The sequence below is a fragment of the Diabrotica virgifera genome, chromosome 8 (genome assembly GCF_917563875.1).
Source record: "Diabrotica virgifera virgifera chromosome 8, PGI_DIABVI_V3a".
NCBI classification, from domain to species: domain Eukaryota; kingdom Metazoa; phylum Arthropoda; class Insecta; order Coleoptera; family Chrysomelidae; genus Diabrotica; species Diabrotica virgifera.
The window spans coordinates 184570178-184595362 of record NC_065450.1 but is presented as its reverse complement, the minus strand read 5'-3'; the positions used below and the strand labels follow the sequence as shown (position 1 = coordinate 184595362).

Sequence of the window (25185 nt, the reverse complement as noted above, 5' to 3'; positions counted from 1 at the left end):
ACCATCGATTTTTTGAAGGGTTTTCATCTCCGCTGTTTCAAGCAATATTTTTGTCCTCTCTGTCAGGTCGTGTTTCTGCCGCGTATGTCATTATTGGTCTGATAACTGTTTTGTAAATTCTGCCTTTCATTTCTTTTCCAATATTTTTATTTCTCCATATTATGTCATTTAGGCAACCTGCGGCTCTGTTTGTTCTATTCACTTGATCTTTCACTTGTTTCAAGCTTTACGTAGCTAGATAGTGTGATGCCTAGAGATTTAAATTCCATCACTTGTTCTATTATCTGACCCTCCAGCTAAAATTTACATCCAATAAGGATTAGCTGTTATAACCATGCATTTTGCCTTTTTTTTTGAGAAATTAACACGTTAAATTTTCTGACGGTTATATTAAATTGGTGCAGCATACGTTGTAAATCATTTTCACGTTTTCACATTTTAAAACATAATAATTATGCTGTGTAATTCCACGAAGAAGTAAATAAGTAAGTTGAAACGAAATAAGCGATGGACTACCCCAGCTAATTGAAATAATATTCAAAAATATTACCTCAACTAACTAAGATAACCATCGTTACACCCTTAGCTTAGCTCAGTCACTAAGGTGTGTGTTCGTCATGTCCTAACCTTAGAAATGAACTCTGAAAATTTAGAATGGAAGCAAACAAAACAGTATTTTTAACTAATCATGTTTATTGTTCATAAAGATATAATAAAAATATGACTTAGTAAATTGCATTAACAAATATATTCAAATTCTTGCCAAAAACTAACAATTCTGAATTATACTTATGGCTTTTGGTAGCTGATGGTAACTTCTTGATGACGTATGGTAATGCTGCTGGTTCTGCAACGGGCTCTGGGTTTCTAAAGGCTGTACTCCACCAAGCCTACAGATGTTGGTCGTTGCAGTCTAGTTGTTGTGGTTGCAGTATGGATGCCATGTCCTCGTTGTTCTATCGCCGGCGATTTGAGGGTTGTTGAAACTCCCGGAGGGAGAACGGTGATCTTATTCCCAAAAACTATAAAATAGAGACACATATCAATCATCAAGAAGAAAAACCAACGTGTGCCATCTGCCGTTCTAATCGTCAGAAAGAGTAGCAGATGACAAGAATAAATTAAATGAAATTTAGATGAGGAGAATAGTTAAAATTTTGATTACTAAACGTGCATACATGTAAATTAGAAAGAAATATTTAAAACTAAAATATGAGAACACATGGTTGAACATTTGAGGTTAGCTATAAAAAATATTAGAAAAACTGTTATAAGATGCTAGGTATGGATGGAATATAATGACTGTAAGAAATTATTAAAAAAAACTTTATGTAAAACTCACCCCAAGAGGAAGATTTGATTTGGAATAAAAATGATTTATTTTTGAAGCTTCTTTGCCTATTATGACATCTCCACTACCATTTTCAGAATGAAATACGGGGGGTTGTCACTGTCATTAAAATGACATGACAACGAACCTTGTACCGAAATTTGAAATAACGAACATGGAACACAAGAGATGATACAATGTATGGAGTTGCCTATTATAGAGCGGGCGCCAAACTAGTTTTTAACGAAAAAGCAAGTTAAAACGAATAGAAAAAAATAATTACTAATGAAATATTAAAGAAATAAAGTAAAATAATTATTTAAAAATAAAATATCAAAGATGTGACGTTTCTAACGTTACAAAGTGAGTATGGAAGACAAAAGCTGAAAAAAAATAAGGAAATGTTGAAAAAATACGAAATTTTACAGCAGATTACAATTTCGCAAAATAAATTTGGTTAACAAACAACGAAAAACTATATTGTCTACTTATCTACTTAAGGATTCACTGAAAAGGATTCTTTCTTTACTTTTATTAGCGCCTACACAACTCTCGCCGCCCAAGGATCTGATCATTATTGATTCAATGTCAGTGTTACCAACCTGTTACAGTTGTAAAAACTAAGATTGAACTTTTGATAGCAAACTGTGTAGGCATAAACCTATTGGATTTTGTGAAAAAATCAAAATCATTGTGCGTGGGCTAAATTTATGTCAATTTTTAAGCTTTCTCTGCTACATGTTAGTGGGATGGTGGAATTAAAGACCTAACCTACGTGACCTATTTGTTTAAAATAATTCAATTACGCAAATGTGCCATTATGTATTTTTAGAATTTATGAGGTATGTCATAGATCGAACAGGTGAGTATACTTTATGGAGATTAAGCAATACGCAATATACTGTTATTTGCTGTCCTGTTATTTATTACGTTTAGAACAATCAATACATACAAATAAATAAAAGATATTATGAACAGTTAGACAATGACAGCAACCACGAATGATGGTGGAACAATGATAAGCAGTTTAATTTTTCGTTTTTTTTTCAACGATTATTTTTTAATGATTTTAACTTCCGAATGGTAGTGAGTTCGAATCCCACCAGGGTCAGGAATTTTTTCATTTATTATAAATTAATAAATGAAAATAGTTTCTGTCCTTGTGGGATCGGTACTCACCGGAGGAACCGCAGACGTTCGGATACAATTAGCGCTTCTTTGCAAAGACAATGACGTCGACTTTGCAAAGTAACAAGACACTTACTCAACACACACTACACATTACACCTGAGTTAGTGATAAGATATACAATTACGTGGCTAAAGGTTCTAGTTCTAAACCAAGGCCAGAATCAGAGGAAAAAAAAACTTCCAATCGTATAGTAAGATATTTGGTCACGTGTTTAATTCTGTCCAATCAGATTAAAATTATACTGAGAATTATCTACTGTAGAAAACTACTGATAGAATTTTTTTAAGTAGATTGTTTCTGTTTAATGTCAACCAGTTTCCTAGTTTTGACAACTGTCACATTTAAAAAAATATCCATATTATACGTATTAAAAAATAATCTTACGAATATCACACGACAGTAAGAATAAATAAGAAAATAATGTTTCATTTTTACTCAAATTTGTTGTCATTGGGCAATAGACACGAGAGCCCGCAGGGCTCGAGACAACAAATTTTCGAAAAACTGTCGCATTATTTTCAATTTATTCTCACTCTCTTGTGATATTATACCCGGCAATTATTCAAAATTGCCGTATATAATATATCATAAGAGAGAAAATTTTGCCGGCAATATTTTCGACTGGTATAAAAGTTTGTTGCAAGACGTCAGTCGAGTGATTTTGTCAAAATTTCATAAGTGAAAATTGCCAAAAGGCAACAAACTTAAATAAAACCAGAAGTAAATTTTGCCGGTAAATAATTTTGTCTCGAATGATATTCGACAAGACCGAGACAATTAATGCATCATATCAACGAATTATAATCTTTATTTATTTGTTAATAATATTAAATGTATAATTATTATAAGCTATAGTAGTTTGCCCATTCTTTCTACCAAAGCATGATTTTGTGTATTATTGACCTGTAGCATTTGGGTACTCGAAGGTCCAGCTTCATTTGTTGTTCTGAGATTTTCGATCAACTTCTGGTGGTGACTGGAATCCAGCTGCAGATATGGTATTAGAGAGCTTGAATTTGAGTGACTCGTTAATTTAATTAACTCCTGTTCAGAAACACCTTGCTTGAACAAGGCTGACACAGCTGAAGATCGATGAGAATGGTTTGTTATTTTATGTTTTTTTTGTCTAATCCAGTTTTTTCAGCTGACATTTTTGTCCACTTAGATATGGTGTTGATTCCAAGTGGACAGTTTTTGAACCAAGATCCATCCTTCCGGTTGGGGTAAACGGTAAGAAAGAGTCTGTCTGATAAAATCTTTGGTTTCCTTGTTTCCATTAATTTCAAAAATAATCTAACTGGGGATAAATTTTCGTTTGATGAGTTTCTTACCAGCCATCTGCTTCTTGCCAAACTTTTCGAACCGCCTTGATTTGTTTTGGAAAAAGTGCTGTTGTATTCAATTCGGCCCGTAAATTCTCCCATAACATGAATTTCCTTCTGGAAAAAGTAAATCTTGCAGTTTACGGCATCATTGCCTCTCCAAGTAAGTTCAAATGAGCAAAGGCGAAAAAACTTTTTTTGTGCTCCATCGGGGGTTTCCTCGTGGTAGCTCTGGATGATTTTTAATAGTTTTTCGGTGGATAATGCTTTTGAACTGAATTTTCTTTTTTCTTCATTACTTTGAAGCTGCCTCCGCTTGGTATATCTGGCCAATCTTGCACATTTGAAATATATATCTGTGAAAGGGACGATTTTTATGCCGTACTCCGTAAAATATTTTTCTTTTGCCATTTTTGCTGTAGCGTTTCATATTAACTTTACAGACGACTCTTTATAGTCTTCGCCATTGCCTTTTTTCATGTTAAAGGCATAATCATCGAGAATTTTTGCTAGTTCCGTTATGGTAGTACATCTTTCAAGCGTAAAATTTCTCACCCGTAGGAACTCCGAAAATTGGGTCCAAATAGAGCTTCTGGACCTCTGCGTGTTCAATGGGACATTTTCCGAAACCAATTTTTTTATTTCTTCACCTGACTGGCATCCAAATCTTGATTTTTCGTCTGGATTCATTATACAGATGAGTCCCTGAATCTTTACCGGTGCGTTATCATTTATAGCATACGAAATAAGTCGATGATAAGTCGGAAATTGAAATTTACTAAACGCAACAGCAAGTGACAGTTCTTCTTCTTCTTCAAGTGCCGTCTCCTAATCGGAGGTTGGATATCATCATCACTATCTTTACTCTATCCACCGCTGCTCTAAAGAGTTCTATAGAACTGCATCTAAACCAGTCCCTTAAATTCTTTAACCATGACACTCTCCTTCTTCCTATACTCCTTCCGCCTCTTATCTTTCCCTGTATTATCAGTCTTAGCATTTCATATCGCGGTCCCCTCATTACGTGTCCCAGATATTGTAACTTTCTTATTTTTATTGTGTTTATTATTTCGCATTCTTTACCCATTTCTCGCAGTATTTCCGTGTTCGTTTTCCACTGTGTCCATGCTATTCTAAGCATTCTTCTGTAACACCACATTTCAAATGACTGTAGCTTATTTATGTGTTCTTGCTTTAATGTCCAGTGACAGTAAGTGACTTTAAAAGACATTTTTTCTAATGACGCGACTGCTCCTGGGTTCATTACACCCGTGAGTAATGAATTATTACTCACAGGTACAGAAATAGGTGTTATTATCTATTCAAAAAGAGTAAATAATGAGCATGTTATTATACATTCGTAGAAAAAAGTTTATTATTGCGAGTTAGAAATATTTTGTTCTATTTATTATTATTACAAATGCGGTTAAAACAATAACAAAGTTATTTGATCGACTTTTCGGTACTTTTCGCAACAAATTATTGCTAAGGTAAAATGGTCCCTTGAGTGTTATGTAACGTTTATGTAGAGGGAGGGGGTACAGAAAAACATTACGGTATTAAATTGGGATTAAATTGGGAGGAGGTGGGTAGAAGTTCAAAAATTGCGTTACGTACGGTCTGACCAAATTCACTTTGTGTTTTAGATGAGCGTAAAGATAACGAAAACTCTGGAATTCGTAAGCCAGACAGGAAACGATTGTATTATCAATGCAGGTATTTTACTTGTCGAGACGTTACCAAAATAAAATTCAGAAAATTCGGAAAAACCGAAAGTCAACAGACAATACAACAGTGCGCATCCAAATCTCAAATACACAGTGAATTAGGTCAGACTGTACTTAAACTGATACTTAAACTCCTCCTTTACTACATTTTGAACGACTGTCAAAAGATGAAATAAATGAAATAAGTATTCTTATTGTGTAGGAAACATAGGTTGAACCTCGCAAAATAGACACAAGTCAGGTTTTATTTTTTTCTGGTATATCAAGGGGTGCTTATTCTAAGACTAACTTTTTCTTAAAAAATTTCGCCCCGGAACCCCCTTTCCATCCCGTTAAAGGGGGTAATTTGTAGTTTTTGCGAAACGTAGCTCTTCCTGTACGTTTTGCAAAAAATTTATGTAATAGTAAAATAAAGAGGACTATATTTCCTACTATTTATTTCCCGACAGTATATGTCTATCACCCACCGTTTAGCACTCCAAAGTTGACAAGTTTTTAAAAAAGATGTTTTTAAAAAAAATTATTTTTCCCTAACTGTAACGAAAATTAAAAAGAAACCCTGGGGGAGATTAATCACATAGAAGTGGCTGATTTTTTTGGATAGGTTTCATTTAAGGTCAATTGCCCGTTTTTTTAATTACAGGGTGTTACGTTTTAAAAAACCCCTTTTTATACCATCTGTACCGCCTATGCTAGAGTAAGAAAACTTTAGCGATTATCCAAGTACTGGTGTTATTTACAAACTTCTATAATGCACCCCCATTTTTTTTCCGGAACCACCCCAAAAAAAAGGAGAATTAATAAAGAAAGTGATTTTCTTGGAATTCTTCACGCACCATGCCCTTTATTAAAATATATCATTTTGTGCACGTTCTTATTACCCATGCATGGACACCAAAATCGATTTCTTAATGCAACCCCTGTAGCCAAAAAAAAGTAAATAAAGGGGGGATTGAAAAACAAATTTTTTTGTTGCTTTTTGGCCCATATGGACATATGCTCCATCAATAGGACTTTTTCATAAATATATATGATTATTGCAACATCCCTGCGGAAACTACCCCTATCCTTGAAAATAAACTGCAGAAACTACCCCTATCCCTTGGAGAGCATGTTTTGACGATTTTCTCATTAACTATGCATTTTTTAAAACAAAACTTATACAGAATTAAAGCCCACTATTTTCTCTACAAATAAGGTCCTATGCATTTTTTTCGTATAAGCAACCGTTACCGCACAGTGGCGCCGTAAACCTCAGAAATGCTTTGGTCCAGTTTTTTTTTTTCGTCACCTATTCATTTTATGGATAACGTGCTTATACGCTATGAGTTCGTAGGTAGAGGGGATAATTAAAAATTATCAATTCGCGAGCGCCAGTAGTGACAAGTCTGTAAGCTTTTACTGGAAATTTGACATAAATGTCAAAGTGAATAATTTAAAACATTGAAATTAAAAACATTCATAGGAAATAATATTAGTTGGTCAAAGCTTGTAGCACAATTAATTTTATGAAACAGCCCCACGCATGGAAGCCATTTTATGAAACACGACAAAGAATGGAAGTCATATGGGGCCATTTTAATGTAAGACAAAAGATAGCCCCTGTTGTTTTATGAAACATGACTAATTAAGAATTGGACAAAATTCGTGCTACATAATTTATTAAGTACCTCGGTTGCTACTGTCTCAGAGATTTTAGGGAGTGAATTCTTTAATAGATGTTATGATATACCCTTATTAGCTTAGAAAAATTAGAAAGATAGAAAAATCGGAATAAGGATGTGAAATAAAAAGATAAAAAAAATACAAAAAATAAAATATTGGGCGCCATTGGTTACCTAAGGGAAACCAAACTTTATACAAAAAAAATAGAAATAAAACAAAGAAAGATAAATTAAAATAAAACAAAGAAACATAGTCAAATAAAATGATATACATAATATACAAAATGTTATAATGTAACTTACCTCCTTTACTCAAAATTATATACTCAGTCAATGTTTTATCGTTCTTACGATTCAAGAGAGAAGGAAAGAAATAATAAATTATAGGTTGAAAATCAAACATTATTTATTAAAAACAAAAAAATTAATCTCTGATCTCTCTGTTATAATTAGAGACCAGATTACCAATTAATCAAAGATGAAACGAACAGTTTTACAAATATAAAAATTATACCTTAACAATTAGTGTCCTGGCTTCTTCCTCGTAGCTTGATTGGAAAGTCCAAGGCGCTATTGCACTCGCGAAACACTTACTTCACTGTCGTTAATTACAGCAAACAGCAAACAGTACATTGTTTATAAACAAACATTATTATAGAAAAATTCAGCTTTCACTTGAAGATAAATAGTTTAAAAGTTCGTTAAACTGGATCAAATTTACTTTTACTCGAATAAAATTATTTAGTTAGACTCGAACATGATTATTGAAAGTTCATTAACTTTGACCAAAATAAAATATGTGAGCATACTACATGTTTTAACTGCACTGTTAAACATAGCAATGAGAAAATTTGAAACTCTCCTCTCCTACTTCTTATTCTGACTGCTTAAATGAAATTAGTGGATACCAAAATTGGTATAAAATGATAACGACGATTTGCTTAGAAACAGCGGGAAAATCGCCGGAGTTCACGATACACTATCACATTCACCGGGCTGGAATTAACCTAGCCGGCTGGGAAACTGGAAAACTACATTCCGAAACACTTAATGGAACTCAACTCCATGACGATGGCCCTAAGGGAACCAAAACTCAACTTAACTCGATGATGGCCCTGGGAGAACTCTTCTCCATGACGATGGCCCTAAAGGAAACAAAACTAAAACTCAACTCGATGGTGGCCCTGGTGGAACTCATCACTCAACTTCACTTGATGGTGACTTCTACGGAACTCAACTGAACCCGATGATGGCCCTGGGTGAACTGATTTCTAGGACCGCTAACTCGACCCTTCTAAAACTTGGGTTTCTTCTCCCAAAAAAAAGTGACTTCCTACTTAGACCAATAGGAATCATACCAGATATCTCTCTACCAATCAAATGGTCAGAAAAACTCTAAAGACATCCCTCGAACGCCATGATGGTTTTACCCTCAACCAATTTCGCAATAACAAAATCCCTCGAGTTTACACGAAATGCGATGACTCATACAATATTACAGTTAGTTTTGAGAACCAATATTACTAAAGGCATCGGCTTATTTTAGGTTGAGCCTTCCGGTTGCAATACACCCTCAATAAATTTGTGTCTGAGAAAGTCATAAAAATCTTTCATCTTCTAGACTGCAACAGTCTAGAGCAGCGTTTCCCAACCGGTGGGTCCCGACCCACTACTGGGTCGCGAGAGGATTTCAGGTGGGTCGCGGCGTGGCTCTTACAGTAGCAGAATAACGTATATATATATCATCATGGGTGGGGGATGGGTCGCGAATATGAAAAAACATCAGAAGGTGGGTCGCCAGACATAAAAGGTTGGGAACCACTGGTCTAGAGCATAGCAGGGGTTCTTCCTCTAGCTATTTGGATATACCGACGAACACATAACCGACAAACCAAAACTGTAAATATCATAAAAACCTTTTTACCTTGTAAACTACAACAATTCAAGGGTTTATTGAAAAATATTCCGTTTCTTAAATGCGTAGGATATAAACAATTTGGGGCACCTTTGTACACCAAATTTCAAAGAATCGCAAAAACCGAAATAAACATCCAAATCCCGTGAGAATTGAAAAACGCCATAATCTGCACTTTGCGGAAGATCGATATACAGGGTGTAGCGATAGTGTACAACTGTAAACTGAGTCGGAATTTTCAAATATTTAGACGGAGGACTTTCAGCGTGTTTCAAGCTGTGGTGTATATTTTTACCTTAAATATACGTACGTTTTAAATACTGAATTTAAGTTTTTTAATACTTCGTAATATGTAATTATAAATTAATCTAAGCGCCATCTACACGATAATTGTGAAAGCATCCGAAGTAAGAAATTAATATTTCATTAATAGAACGTTAAAATGATTAGCAAAATCTTTAAAAAATCGATTACAATTTAATTACATTTTGCGTTGTAAATATTAAGCGATAACAATTAAATAATAAATTTAAAAATTACCGGTGAAAGTTGAATTAGTAGTCCGCTAGGAGTGACACCAGCGAAGCTCAGAGCGTATAGAAATTAAAAGAACACACTGTCTGCTACACATTATGGCCTATGCATATTTTATTTTCTTTGCACCCTAAAGCCACAGTGGCGGCCGAAAATCAATTTTTGATTATTTTCTTTATTAATTCTCCTTTTTTGGGGTGGTTCCGGGGAAAATATGTGGGTGCATTATACAAATTTGTAAATAACACTAGTACATGGATAAAATCGCTGAAAGTTTTTTTACTCTAGCATAGGCGGTTCAGATGGTATAAAAAGGGATTTTTTTAAAATCTAACACCCTGTAATTAAAAAGTTTGCAATTGCCCTTAAATGAAACCTATATAAAAAAATCAGCCTCTTATTTGTGATTAATTGCCGGAGGGTTTCTTCTTAATTTTCATTGCAGTTAGGGAAAAATAATTTTTTTAAAACATCTTTTTTAAAAACTTGTCAACTTTGGGGCGCCACCCCCGCTAAACGGTGGGTGATAGACATATGCTGTCGGGAAATAAATAGTAGGAAATATAGTCCTCTTCATTTTACTATTAAGTAAATTTTTTGCAAAACGTACAGGAAGGGCTACGTTTCGCAAAAACCACAAATTACCCCCTTTAAAGGGATGAAAAGGGGGTTCCGGGGGGAAATTTTTAAAGAAAAAGTTAGTCTCATAATAAGCATCCCTTATATACCAGAAAAAAAAATAAAACCGGACTTGTGTCCATTTTGCGAGGTTCAACCTGTTTCCTACACTATTAATTAAATTTAAAAAAAAAACGAAGGGCGCTTATGCTAGTTTTGCAGGCGGGTACCGTATATCCTAGCGCCGGGACTGCTGGCAGTAATAACATAGGAAGTCGACAAAAAACTCTTGACAGTTGGACGTCTACTGTAACCTATTCTGTCAGATATAACAAATATACAACCTTGTAATAATTACTAATTGGGCGTGACATTTAGTTCCTTTATAGTTTATTAAGAACAACAAAGTACCATTTTAGACTGTATCGATATCTAATTGACTACACCCACACTATTGTCGGCGCCTAAGTATAAGATCATTATTGATTCAATGTCAGTGCTACCAACCTTTTGCAATTGGAAAGCAATTATGTGTAATTCTAAAGTGACAATTGTGTAGGTTAATATTTATAGATTTACGGATAAGACTTTTACAAGAAATTACACATTTCAATATAGTTATACAGGGTTTACTACCGACATATTGCCTTGCTTAAGCATATCTACGAAATTGGTGCAGCTCGTGTCCGACTTCATGAAGATACCAAAAAGTTCCGAATAGAATGTGGAATTGGAGAGGATGATAATCTTCCCGAAATTGTTTATAGATGTACCGTAAAACGGGGCTACTTGAAAATAGCGGGGTATTAACTTGAAAATAAACGCAATCACCTTTTTAGGTAAGTGCTGTCACTGAACGATACGCCCGATTTAATCGTATCCAGTGCCACTTGAAAAGGCATGCTTGCCCACGACTTATTATTGTTGTTTATGTTTGCTCTGTGTTTACCGGTGTTGCGTATATGAAAAGAAAAACATCACAAAAGTAAGCATTTTTTGTGACCTGAATACTTCCATTTGCAGAATTGCTATTTCTATCGGTAAGTTGTTAAGATTTCCTTTGCCTAATCCCGAATCTAACCTTTCTTTAGACCTAATTTATATTTTGACACCAGTGGCGGCGACTTTATAATTTAACTTCATTTTAGGGGCTATTTAAAAATGGTAAGAATTTATAAAAGAATAGTCGGAAACAGATCCTATCGGAATTAGTCAAGAGGACTTGAACAAATTTCTAAACAACTAAGCGAAGAATACAATATATCATGTGTAACTTTACATAGAAAAATTTACAATTTGCACCCCCAAAATCCTGGTCATCCTACTGCGTTATCAGATGCAGATGAAAAATCCCTTGTTAAAGTTATTGATAAAACTTCAGAATGGGATTTCCCCTTTGAGCTCTCCGACATATAGTTCTGGATCCCGCGTATGAAAAAAAAGTTGATTAATAGCAAGCTGAAAATTTGTTAATAGCTTAAGGGTCTAGTCGGACAAACTTTGATATATGGGAACACTGGAACAGGACAAGTTTTAATGTGGAACAGGATAAAAATTTGGAACGGTCAGACCACGAAAACGGCACATGTATTTTGTCCGACAGAACAGACTTAAACTCTCCGAACAGAGATTAAACTCCCATGCAAAAATCAGAATGCTATTTATCACCAAATGTGCGTTTTAATGAGTGGAACATGTAGAATATGTCAAATGACAGGAATTATGACAGGTGATAAATAGCAGTCTGATTTTTGCATGAGAGTTTAATCTCTGTTCGGAGAGTTTAAGTCTATTCTGTCGGACAAAATAAATGTGCCGTTTTCGTGGTCTGACCGTTCCAAATTTTTAACCTGTTCCACAATTAAAACTGCCCCTGTTCCAGTGTTCCCATATATCAAAGTTTATCCGACTAGACACCCTTAAGCTATTAACAAATTTTCAGCTTGCTATTAATCAACTTTTTTTTCATACGCGGGATCCAGACCTAATACAGAGTTTGGTTGAAAACAATTTAAATAGAAAAGGTGCGCAAGTAAAATTTTAAAAAATAATCGACCTGGTGCAGATTGGATGGAGAAGTTCCTAAATCGGCACAAAGAACAGCTGTCGAAGAGATTTTTATCAATTTTGACGAAACTCATACACAATAGGTATTTATTTCATTCTGCTACACCTGGATGGAGAAGTTCCTAAATCGGCACATCGGCACAAAGAACAGCTGTCGAAGAGATTTTTATCAATTTTGACGAAACTCATACACAATAGGTATTTATTTCATTCTGCTATTTCAAGTAGCCCCTACAAAGAGGCTATTTGAAATACAGTGGAACCCCGTTAACTCGGATTAATTGGGACCGCGGCCGATCCGGGTTATCGAAAATCCGGGTTAGCCGGAGAAAATGGTAAAAATTAATAAAATATGGTATGCTTACAGATAAACTCCGTTATAATTGTCACACAGACACTGGTAAACCACGTTCGCATTTCACACAAAACCACACATACAAAGAGTCGTCAAAAGTCTCATTCTTAGCTTTATTAGCTTTGCACCGATTGTCCAAAATGTCTTTTGTTATCATTTTGAAAAAAAATTCTTCGATTTTAGTTCTATTTTTCTTCCAATCCGATACTGGAGATGTACCGACACCATAATATAATGCTGCAAGATTCACCTTTATCAATTATTCTACTTAATGCTTCTAGTTTCTTTTCCATTGTCACTACAACATTTTTACGTTTTTTTGCCCTTATAGACAAAAGACACGCAAACACAAAATCTGAATAAATTTACGAACGATTACAAAACGGAAGCGAACATACGACTTTACTACACACAATACCGTCTCTGATGTTATGTTATTTAATAACAGTGATGACTAAGACCATTGTTAAAAAAAGAATTTTAATAGCCTTTTCTAAACAATGCTAAGACAGTTTCAAATAAATAAAGGATAATACAGGTGCCTGTCGATAACACGACAATGAATGTGATGTGCCATGAGTCATTTTTACTATGGTATATGTAGTTCAATCCGGTTCCATTATCTCTCAAATATTATATTACATAGAGTTGGTACAAAACCTCGTGAACCTTGAAAATGCGTATGTATAACCGAAATAAAATGAACCCAAAAACATACGACTATTTTATTTGCTGCGAATTGCGCGACAGGGTCCCATCTGCACCCTGATATTTTCAGTAATGTCGGATTCAATCGTTTCGTTCGTATATTGACGTCACCAAATGAATGAATTAGGTTCACGAGATTTTGTAACAGCAATACATTTTTATTGTTGAAATGTTTGTCTGATAAAAATCGGTCCGGGTTAGCCGGAGTTCCGGGTTATCGGGGGCCGACTTATCGGGGTTCCACTGTACTACGTTTTTAAAGGCTTACTTTCAATTAACCCCATCGAGGGGCTACTTGAAAATTAAGAATTAATATTTCTTTGCAAAAATGGAGAAGCCAAAATACTTTTTTAATAAGGAAAAATTATCTATGGACCATTTCGACCATCACAATAATTTTTACTTTCAAAAATACCTTTACCTTATTTGGTGGTAGAACGAAGTTTCAAAAAAGTTTTATCAAGTAGCCCCGTTTTACGGTACTCGAATAATATGTTCTTCTTTTTCTTTATCAGCAATTCTGCTTGTGTATTGGCGGATAGATACCTCTATTGGGACCGTGCAAGTTCGGAAAAGCGACACCTGGTTTCTTCGATCTGCACTTTTATTCGCACTTTTAATTATATTGGCCAATCATATGGTCCTGGTTGCTGGTAATTGTCAAGGCCATAGTCCAAAAAAATAATAAGAAGAAAAAATAAGATTCAGGTTATGTTATTAAAACGTAAACAATAGGGATGTTCACTAATTTTTAAATATAGTTAAATTCAATAGATTACAAGGTCTATAAAAACGTAACAATCATAAAACTGTTTAAAAATGTATATTTTTTAAGATAAATGAGTTCATAATGTTGATTTTCTTGGAGGCTAGAAAAAAGGTACCCTGCAGCGAGGCTACGGTCTGTGACGTCAGCAGTCGTAACGTCTTTGATCGACGACTAGTTTTGTATACTTATTTACTCAGTGTATTTGAATGTGCGCAGTTTTTTACGTATTTAATTATTAAAAATAAAGCCAAATAAGTGGTGTTTTGCTCCTGGGTGTGTAAATACATCAAAAAACAGTTCTGACAAGATTATTATTACCGTTCCAGCCAATTTAAAACGGAAAAGGAAATGGTTTGTTGCAGCTAGAACTTAAAATAACTAACTTAAAGAACTAACTTAATAAAATAAACATTATAGAAGTTTTCCAGAGACTTTCGGCCCTTGGTAATAATGTAATTGTTCTTTCTGCATTTACATTTTCAAATACTTATTAGTTTTCTCAGGATTCGAAAAAAATGAATGAATTTAAATAGCATTGGACCAAAATTTTGCACCTACCCCCTTAAAGAGTAAATGAAAAAGTTTCCGGACCTCAAATTTGTATTCCTTAAACTGGGATATTCCTAAAAACGGGATTCTAATAATACATACAGTAGAAGTAAACCTTGAAATAACTACATGTGGATGTAGGTATGACTTTATATTATATTAAAATCATTAATAATTTAGTGAAAAGATTGGTTGAAATGAAAATGTATAATACCCAAGTTCAAAAATATTTTTTACCTTGGAACAGTTGTCAACTCGAAATACGAAACAACCGAAATAAGATCTAGAGTTGAAAAGGACATAGCAACATTTAACAACATGCTTGAGAAATATTTTCACCCATTGCGACATAATATCTCTCCCACTAAAAAGGCGGCTGCTAAAATGTTATTATTTCCGGTCTTGCTATATGGCGCAGAGACCTGGACAATAATGGAAACATTAATGAAAAAGCTAGAGGCATTCGAGATGTGGGTGTACCCACGTATCCTCAAAATATCCTGGATGACCCACACCAACGTACAGGTATTGCGTCGAATGGGAAAACAAAAAGAAATCTCTTTTACTATTAAGAAACGAAATCTTAAATATTTCGGTCATATCATGAGGCATGATAAATATCGTATACTCCAACTGATAACGCAAGGTAAAATAGAGAGCAAACGCGGACCCGGAAGAAAAGACACTCATGACTTAAAAACTTATGCCAATGATTTGGACAAAAATCGATCGAGTTATTCAGAAACGCCTCAAATGAAATTAAAATTGCCATGATGATAGCCAACGTCCACAACGGACAAGGCACATGAAGAAGAATAAAAATATTTTTAATACACCTAACCAATGTAAAGTAATAACCAGCCAATGTATGTATACAATATGCATGCGTACAATGCATGCATACAACTTTCTCTATTTTTTTTTTGTGGAGTATTAAGCATTTATTTTTTTAGCTTAAAGAAGACATGGAAAATTATATGGAATATACACTCAGTAAAGCTGTGGTAGATTTATTTTTTTACAAGATGCCAATAAATCATACACCATTGTTACATCTACACTACAGTCGGTAGTTTATACGAATCGGCTTTCTGAAAACCTTCTTCCATTTTATTTGTTTATTTTTGTAAAACCCAAAATATGTCCTTACAAACAGTCTATTCACTTTAAACTAAACAAATTCACTATAAAACTCCACTTTAACCCTGATAAAATAAGAAGAGAACAAAATAAAATGACCTGAAACGTCAAACAGGTAAACAGTAACACTATGAGAATGGCGCGCGCTTGGGGTATGCAACTAGTGACGTCAGGCCAATAGAGAAGCGTTCTTGAAATTTAAAATAATGCTAGATTTCTAATAAAGATTTTTTATAGAAAGGCTTTTTCAATTTTGTTGAAATTTTGGACAATTATTCCTAGGGTGTTTCTTAATCGTTTTACATGTTTGAAATGACTTTTTAATTTTTTGTGAACATCCCTATTGTATGTAGTAAATAAAATTAGTTATTAAAATGCAGTAATGCAAGCAAAATACAATTAATTACATTTACCTTTATATAATAATTGCATATCATATCAATATTGTGGAGCAATATATAATTTTTCTTCTTCATTGACAGTAGATATGAAATATACGTCATATTGACAATTTGACAATTAACTGGGCAGGACACATAGGAAGAATGGAAGACAACTGCTGGAAAAAGCGAATTTTCGAGTGGCGACCAAGGGCAAGCAAAATACGTAGATGCAGACCTCAAACAAGATGGACTGATGACATCAAGCGAATGGCTGGCCACGAATGGATGCAAAAAAACATATATGAATGGGCACGCATAAGGGAGGCTTACATCCGATGATGGATGGAATAGATGTTGATGATGATGGTTTTGACCACAGGCGTCTCCCTCTTTCTGCTTATGCTGTTATTCCATTCTTTTTGAAGTTATACTTCTTTAGGCACGAGGGTAAATTTTTATTTTCCAGGGAGCATGCGCACACCGACAGTATGGTATTAGTCGCTCAAACGTTATACGGGACCTTATTGGGTGTTAAAATCATCTGTCAATAATTGTTAAAGATAAGATTATGGATAAACAAAAAAATGTTGTGTATATTAGCTTTTATTGTTGTGATGGCAGAGACAAAGGCAAGTTTATATTTGTAGTGACTTTTTAAATAGTTTTTAAAAGCGACAGGTACGTAATAATTGTAAATGTTTCAGTATCCTAATAAAAAATTACATTGGTACCTACCTATCTGAAAAATTTAAAATGAACCTACCAAAATAGTATGTAATGCTTTGATTTACATAATTTGATTACCATCAAAATTTCTGTCAATATTCAACTAATATATTGTTTTCTTACTCTATGTTTTGTTGTATTTTAATATTTCAATATTCTACAAAAATCAAAATAATTTGGATAAATTCATAACTGTCAAAAGTTTAAACGGTTTAGTTCGTCGATCTTCCCACATGATGCATGTGTCTCCGTGAGTAGAAGTGTACAATCCGACAAGCGAGAGCCGGCGGGTGACCTTGCGCGAAAATACATAACGAGAAATATACAATACGAGAAGGTCAGTCGCCAGCTCTCGCTTGTCGGATTGTGTAAGATGAATGAATTTCCAATACTAACTGCGCAAACATAAGCGGGTTCGAACCCCAATAGCAACTTTTATTTTTTTTATACATTTTATGATTGTAAGTATATTTATTATATAATTTTTTTTCAGAAAATACGTATTTAGCTAAAAATTTTTCCGACAATTATTGTTCAGAAATCATTTGTGGCATTTTTCTTGTGTATGTTTTATTCTTTTATTTTTTTAATTTTTGGTACTGTTTTAATAAAATTTTTTGAAAAGTAGTAAGTATTAAAATTAGTTTAATATTTAAATAAAATATAAATAAACTGTTTAAAGTATATTAATTTCGTTGAAATCATATAATAGAAGTATAACTTCTTACGTGCGTACAAAGTACACACACATTTTTTTTCTATTTAGTCTCCATTCGTTTATACACTGTACGGTACATTGACTTCTAACGTCTTCACTCCTTTTTCGATCTCTCAACATATGTTTCCTGTAATTCTTCTCAGTACTCTGATCTCTGCCGATTCTAATAGTCTTTGTGTTGTGGCTGTATCGGGTTTTGTTCCTGATGCACATTTCATTATTGATCTTACACTGGCTTTATAAATTCTTGACTTCATCTCAGTGTTCATCTGTCGGTTTCGCCATATAGTGTTATTGAGACATCCTGCCAATCTCTTTGCTTTTTGTACTTGATTTCTCACTTCTTTGTCCAAGTCTGCGTAGCTTGACAATGTAATTCGAAGGTATTTTATTTCCATTACTTGTTCAATACTGACACCATCAATTTGATGAATATAATATGTTCAAGCTTGCAAATCTCCGGTGGTATTGTCTCCCCAGTTTTTGTCAATTATGTGAGAGGAATAGATATGTTTCATCGTTCATTTTCATAAATTATGGGTCGATTTTGTTCTATGATGTTTAATATTCTTAAGAAAATTTTTCCGAAGCACTTGTATATCAGGTTTTTTCATTAGAATTTTCCTGTTATTCTTCGTTTTCTTCCATAGAAATTCCACATCACTTATTATTTTTCTCAAAGTTTCGTGTTACCCAGTATAAATATTGTCTTCACTAAATGCCATATCGACGGCGGAAAGGCAGGACCTTGTAACTGAAAAATTTGTATAAAATGAATTACTTTGGTTTTCGCTTTAGAATAAGTGTATCAGCACCTACTAAACAGCGGTTACAGCTGGGAAATTTTCCGGAAGGCTTCCAGAAGGCTTTCCCAGCTGTAACCGCTGTTTAATAGGTGCCGATACACTTATTCTAAAGCAAAAACTGAAGTAACTCATTTTATACAACTGTTTCAGTTACGAGGTCTTGCCTTTCCACCGTCGATATGTCGCAAGGTAGGAACTCGTTTTTCCGGACATAAAAAATATTATAATATTATTTATTAATGAATGAGCTTTCCAATAAATATTTTCTTTGTTCCAGGACCGAGCTCGTGATCCCTCTCAAAGACTATCTGCTACTACTACGTTAACAGTGAATATCAAAGACGACGATGATCTTCCACCATCTTTTATTTACAAAAACTGCATGCTGCTGGACGGTACTTGCATCAATCCTGAATATACAGCCTCGGTAAGTAACTTATGACAATTTACCTTTTTATGTCCCCAAAATAATACAATTTGTTTGATTTAATTTTTTTCCGTTATTTTGATTTAAGGGGGGGTATAGTATTTTTGATTATTTTTCGATTTTTTATTGGCTTATTCAATTGTAAATATTTTCAAGGGTATACCATTAAAATTTCTAGTTAATCCGAACAAAATTGACGGAGATATGGATATATACAAAAATTTTCTTAGTATTATTGACAAAACTACATTTTTTTAAACGCGTTTTCTGAAAACATGTTTTTTTGAGGCGGTGTACATTATAACTCAAAAAGTAATGCACCGATCTTTCTGAAATTTTGCACATTTCTTTTTTAGAATCTAAAATATCTGATATCTAAATATCTGATATTTTACTAGGTAGTGACGTCGAGTTTTTGCTTATTTTAACAATTTTTTTTATATTACCATTTTTCTTTTTACCGAACACACTTTCCCACTTTTTTTCGATTTTTTCACTTTAAAGTTATACCATGAATTTAAAAATCAATATAATCATAAAACTCGACGTCACTACCTCAAGAAACTCTTGAACTAAAATAATCTTTTTGGTTTGTATGCTTGAGATGATTCTGTCCGAAGATAGTGTACACCGCAAATCATCTTTTTTTTTGGATCGTCTACTTAAAAATGACGCCACTACTTCATTTTTAATAATTTTGACTTCATTTAACTTAACCCCACCACTTTCAAGGGAACACGCTTTAAAATTATGCAAAAAACTCAGAATTAACTATACCCCCTCCCCCTTACTATTTAAAAAGCACTCTAATTTTCAATAAAAAATTCTTAGGTGAAAATATCTGCTTCTTTAAAAAATCGGTGTTTTTTTTTCTTTGAAATTTCTACTTTCTTATGGTGTAAAAATATACATTCCTAAAGCGATTTTTTTATAAAATGCAACTCTAATTAGAAATTTTTTTAATCAATATGTAAAATTTTGGGCTATTTAATAAAATTTACACTTTAGTTACTCAAAAACGTAAGATTTCATGTTAGATTGATAAACTAAAACCCTAAATATCGAGATATAGGTACTAGTGTCATTAACAACATACGTTCAAAACAAGTACGGAAATGGATAAACTGACTAATTCTAAGAAACTTTTGTTCTATAGCATTTTTTCACTAAGTTGATACTTTTCGAGTTATTTGCAAGTGAAAATGCTCATTTTTCAACAAAAAAGAACGCGTTTTTAGACGTTTTTTTGCAAAGAACTCAAAAAGTAAGTATTTTATCGAAAAACCATTCTTAGCAAAAATATAGCTTATAAATAAATGAAAAAAAAATTATGTATGAACTCTCTAGACCCGGTAAGTTGTAGCAGTAACCCAGAGTTGCGGTTCATGAAAAATAGGTTCATATTCGTCAAATTTCAAAGCGAATATTTCGACGTGAAATAACCAAAAATTAATGCACTTTTTGGGGAAAACTCAATAAAACTTTTTTTCTACAACCGTGTTAAAAATGCAATTTTTAGCAATCCATACGAGCGTTAAAAATGCTACTTTAAGGCACTAGTGCTTTAAAAAAATTTTAAGGCACTGCAGTTCGTATTGACCGTATATGCAATTTTGATGTAATGTCAAAAAAATATAAAATTGGAATGTCAGTCAAGTTCAAGTAAAAGTTTTTGTAGATATTGTCCTGTAATTACGTTTGTAGAAAAAATATTGTATGGTATGCGTGTTAAAAAGTACATTTTTAAGGCACTCATGTGAATTGCAGAACTCGCTTTCGCTCATTCTGCAAACTTTCACATGCGTGCCTTAAACATGTACTTTTAACACTTATATCATAAATAACTACTAAAGTGTTTAAAAAAATGTTCATTTTTGTTTTTTAAAAAAGGTTTTAGCATGAAAAGTAATCAAGATACTCTAAAAATAAAGTTGATCCTTTTTTTTTAGTCAAAAAACTCGTCAATATCACCCTTTAATTAGCATCTTAAATCAAATTAATCGTTACCGCTTCACAAGTTACTTTACTTACGTATTATTTATATGATCTGTAAGTTTAATCGGTTCAAAAAACTTATTTTTGACAAAATTTGCTTTTAAAGTATTTTTTTTTAAATTAAATTTTGAAAAAGAAATTTTTATACCTTAAAATTTATTAGTACGTATTACCAAAAATTACAAACACTAAAAAAATGTAGGTTTTGTTGTTTGAATATTTTGGATTTTTTGTTTTTTCTAAGACAAATATTGGTTAAGATATGGCTGTTCAAAATTTGCATACACTCGTGATTAGCGACTAGTTCAAGCCCTTTCAACTACAGCCTTTTCAAAAATAAGTTTCAACCGATGAACAGTTCGTCAAAAAATGACGGATTAGCATTATTTATCGAGAATTTACCATGATTTTAAAATTTGACAAAAAAAACCGCAGAAACTCGAAAGGCCCATGAAAAAATCATAGTATTAATTTTTTTATCGAAAAACGACTTTTTTTAGAGTTTATACGATTCCTCACGAGAAAAGCAATTGCGGGGACGCTCCAGTTCATAAAAGATGACGTATTAACGTTAGTTTTAATTTGGTATTATTTTAGGTATTAAAATTAGATTAATATTTAAATAAAAATACAATTAAAATGTTTAAAATATATTTGTGTCGTTGAAATCATAAAAATAGAAGTATAACTTCTTACGTGCGTACAAAGTACACAAACACTTTTTTGTTTATCAATGTAATGTGGAATCTTACGTTTTTCGAGTAATTAAACTGTAAATTTTAATAAACAACTCAAGGTTTTACATAATAATTAAAAAATGTTCCAATTCGAGTTTTTTCGTATTTGTGCATTTTCTAAAAAAAAAATCACCATACTATATTGCTCTTACAAATCTCAAAGTAGAGATTTCCACGAATAAAAAGCACACCGATTAAAAAAAAGTAGATATTTTGACGTAAAAATTTTCTATTGAAATTAGAGTGCCTTTTCGATATTAAATGAAAATAAGAGAAAAAAATTAATATCTTAAATACAAAAAAACTACTTGGAATATAAAAACGGTTAACTTTCTACAAAATAATAAACGAAATAAAGATAAAAATAAAAGAGAAAAATATAAAGTATAAGAGATAAAAATAATAAACAAAAACGTCGGTTATTGGAATGTTTCGCATAAATTTTGAGATGATGTGAAAAAAGCGTCAATAGAAAAGTTGTAGTTCTTTGTATTACCAACAATTTCGCTATGTAACTTTTTTCCATAATATGATTTACGATTTCAGGTAGTTTTACCTGAAATCGTGATAAACCGTTTTTTAGCCTTAAAATCCACCCCCTTCCACTTCCCTACCTCAGACATCCGTAATTTATTTTCCTTTAATTTTTGTTAAATTTTCTTCCTCTTACAATGGACTCCAACCTGTTACTATTTTTTATTGGTCTCAAAAGAGACGTCTATTTTTCGTCCGCTATAACTTATCCCATGCGTCACGATTCATTTTCAAACAAATTAAGTCAAAACATAAAGTGAAACGAACGTCGATGTGTATATACATTTTTTGGACATCTTGGGTATTAAAGCACCCTATGTAACGCACAGCTGAATGTAGCTGAATTTTTATGTTTGTGCGTCACAGTGTTGCCATGCTGTTTTTGTGCGTCACAGTGTTGCCATGCTGTTTTCTATATATTTCTTTCATAATTTCAATCAATGTTAAATGTACCTACAAGAATAATATAATAATAACGTTTACTTCTCCGTCATTATACTAGGTAAAATGACAAATGAGGTGTCAAATGAAAGCTTATAATCCAAGGATAGTACTAAATGTGAGAAATTAGACCTAGATTGTCTGTTCCTCAAAAAATAAGCGTTATATTGGGGATTTCTAATGTTGACATTAAAAGTTGCACTATTTTTTTTTCTATAAAACATTTTGATCTAAAACTTACCAGAAAACTTCTTTGTACTCTTTACTTTAAAATAAACGTGATTGAGAAGCTAAATTTAAAACTTCTTCACACAACTTTTGCGATTAAACTTTGCAATGCACAAATCCGCACCTTTTTCTTTGAAAAATTCATAACCTTTATCCTGATAAGAATAAAAACTTGAGGCAGATACCTTTGTCTTCAGAAATGTTACAGCTATATAGTGTAAAAATTTTAGAAAAAAATATTAAAATGGAACAGAGTTGTAGCGAGGTAATCGCAAAAAAACGTGATTTCTTTTTTTTTATTTTTAGGTTAAAATTGCGATTTTGACAATGTTCCCCCACATAAAATTCAAAATAAACTTCATTTTCGTTTTCAGTACCCTCGAAAATATAAAGTATGAATAAAATTAGCCATTCATTCCTCTGTGGTCAGTATCTCGAAAACTAAGCGCTTTTTTGAGGGTGTCACGCTCGTGTATAATATCACAAAAATTGTAACGTGATAATATGAAAAAATAGAGGATACGGCAACGATATCACAAGTGATGGTCGGATCGAACGCCAAAATCTACACAGACATATTAGGGTGCTTTAATATCCACTTTTTATACTGTACTATATACACACACACCCAAACTTATAGGGAATTATCTGATATTTCTTACTATTTCGTGCGAATTTAAAAAAACCAACACACGAAGTCAAACAATATTTATTTTAAAGCAATTTGACAACAAATACATAACAATTAAATAAAACAATAAAGTATTTAACAAACAAATTTAAAGTAGTTGTTTTAAAGTCAATAGCATACAAAATTTCAATGTAAAACGAATAATGTTTAAATTGTTTTTATTTATTATTTTTGTATTTTGTGGTAGTCAGTGTTATCACCTCTAGTCCTTAGGCAAGCTTCAGTTGGCGTGGGCATGCTTCTAATCAAATTATCAACATTTTGTTGTGGTAGGTTGCTCCATCCTTTAAGAGCAGCTTGTACTAGCCGCGCGGTGTTTTGTGGATTATCCCGGCGAGCTCTAATTTTTTTTTAATCATATCCATAGAATTAAGCCCGGGGGAGCAAGAAGGCCACTCCAAACAAGGGACTACAAGGGTAGTCACTCTAATGGTATGTAGAGGTCAATTATCATGCAATAAAATTAAATTTTCTCCTGTTGCACCTCTCCAAGGCCTGACTACAGGTTATCGACATACCTGTGAGCAGTTAGAGTTGATTGGATGAAAATGAAAGCAGTTTTTTACGGATCACAATTCCTCTCCAGAACATTACACTTTCTGTTGTATATTTGTGAACAGATCTGACAGTTTTCGTTCTTGCTTGTCTTCCTCGACCTCTAAGTACACGATTTCATGGGTCATCTGATTTTACACAAATCCTGACTTTTTTTGAAAATACCACATTTTGTCAATTCCCAATGTTCCAGTTTTGGTGGTGAAGACTCCAATTTAGGCGATCAATCTTGTGCTGCCTGGATAACTCGGGAACCCATAACTGTCTCCTGCTGTATACTTCTTGGTACGAACTCTTCTTCTTATCGTTTCAACTGAAACAGTTACACCTGTAGCTTATAAAAGCTGCCTTTGGAGCTGCAGGTGAGAAATGGTTGGGTGTCTTCCAGCTGATTGGACAATTAAACGATCTTGGAGAGCCGTTATTACTTTTGTCGACTTTCCCTTGCTTTATTTTTAGCTTTCCTAGTTCCTGTTACCTAGCATAGGTTTTGGACAGAACGCCCTGTATTACGCCTAGCTCTACAGCTATGTCCCTCTGAGAACATTACTTTCTCCACAAGACCAATAATCTTTCCTCGTTGTAAGGTCTATAACCTATCAGGCATATTTTCGTTTTTGGACGCAAAAGTTAGTTTATTTATTTTCATTCAGTTCGCAACTTAAGAAAATAACCTATACCGTACCGAGCTGTACTATCCGATTGTCTTACATATTTGTTTATTTTCAATAAAAACCTTTATACTTCTCAACAATAACAAGTTTTTTCAAAAGAAATAAATATTACTTTGAAATACTTGGTGATATATGTACTGCACACATCGGCGTACGTTTCACTTTATGTTTTGACTTAATTTGTTTGAAAATGAATCGTGACGCATGGGAAAAGTTATAGAGGACGAACAATATTAACCTTTCCTATTAAAAAGTAAACAACTTCTGAACGGATGAATACCCGGAAATACATGGAAACATTTCTTTCCATCCATGAAACCAACACACTATTCATAATTGAAATTATTTTTGTTATCGTTTGATTGTTAATGTTGTGCATTG

At 33.2% G+C, this 25185-nt stretch overlaps 1 protein-coding gene across 1 annotated transcript in view; it reads left to right on the top strand.

Moving 5' to 3' along the window:
• Positions 1-25185, top strand: part of LOC114332608 (cadherin-99C) — a 431877-nt gene that overhangs the window by 235504 nt on the left and 171188 nt on the right. The window contains exon 8 of the mRNA XM_050657985.1: positions 18800-18949. Within this exon, the coding sequence (XP_050513942.1) occupies positions 18800-18949 (150 nt within the window). The remainder of the gene's footprint in view (positions 1-18799; positions 18950-25185) is intronic.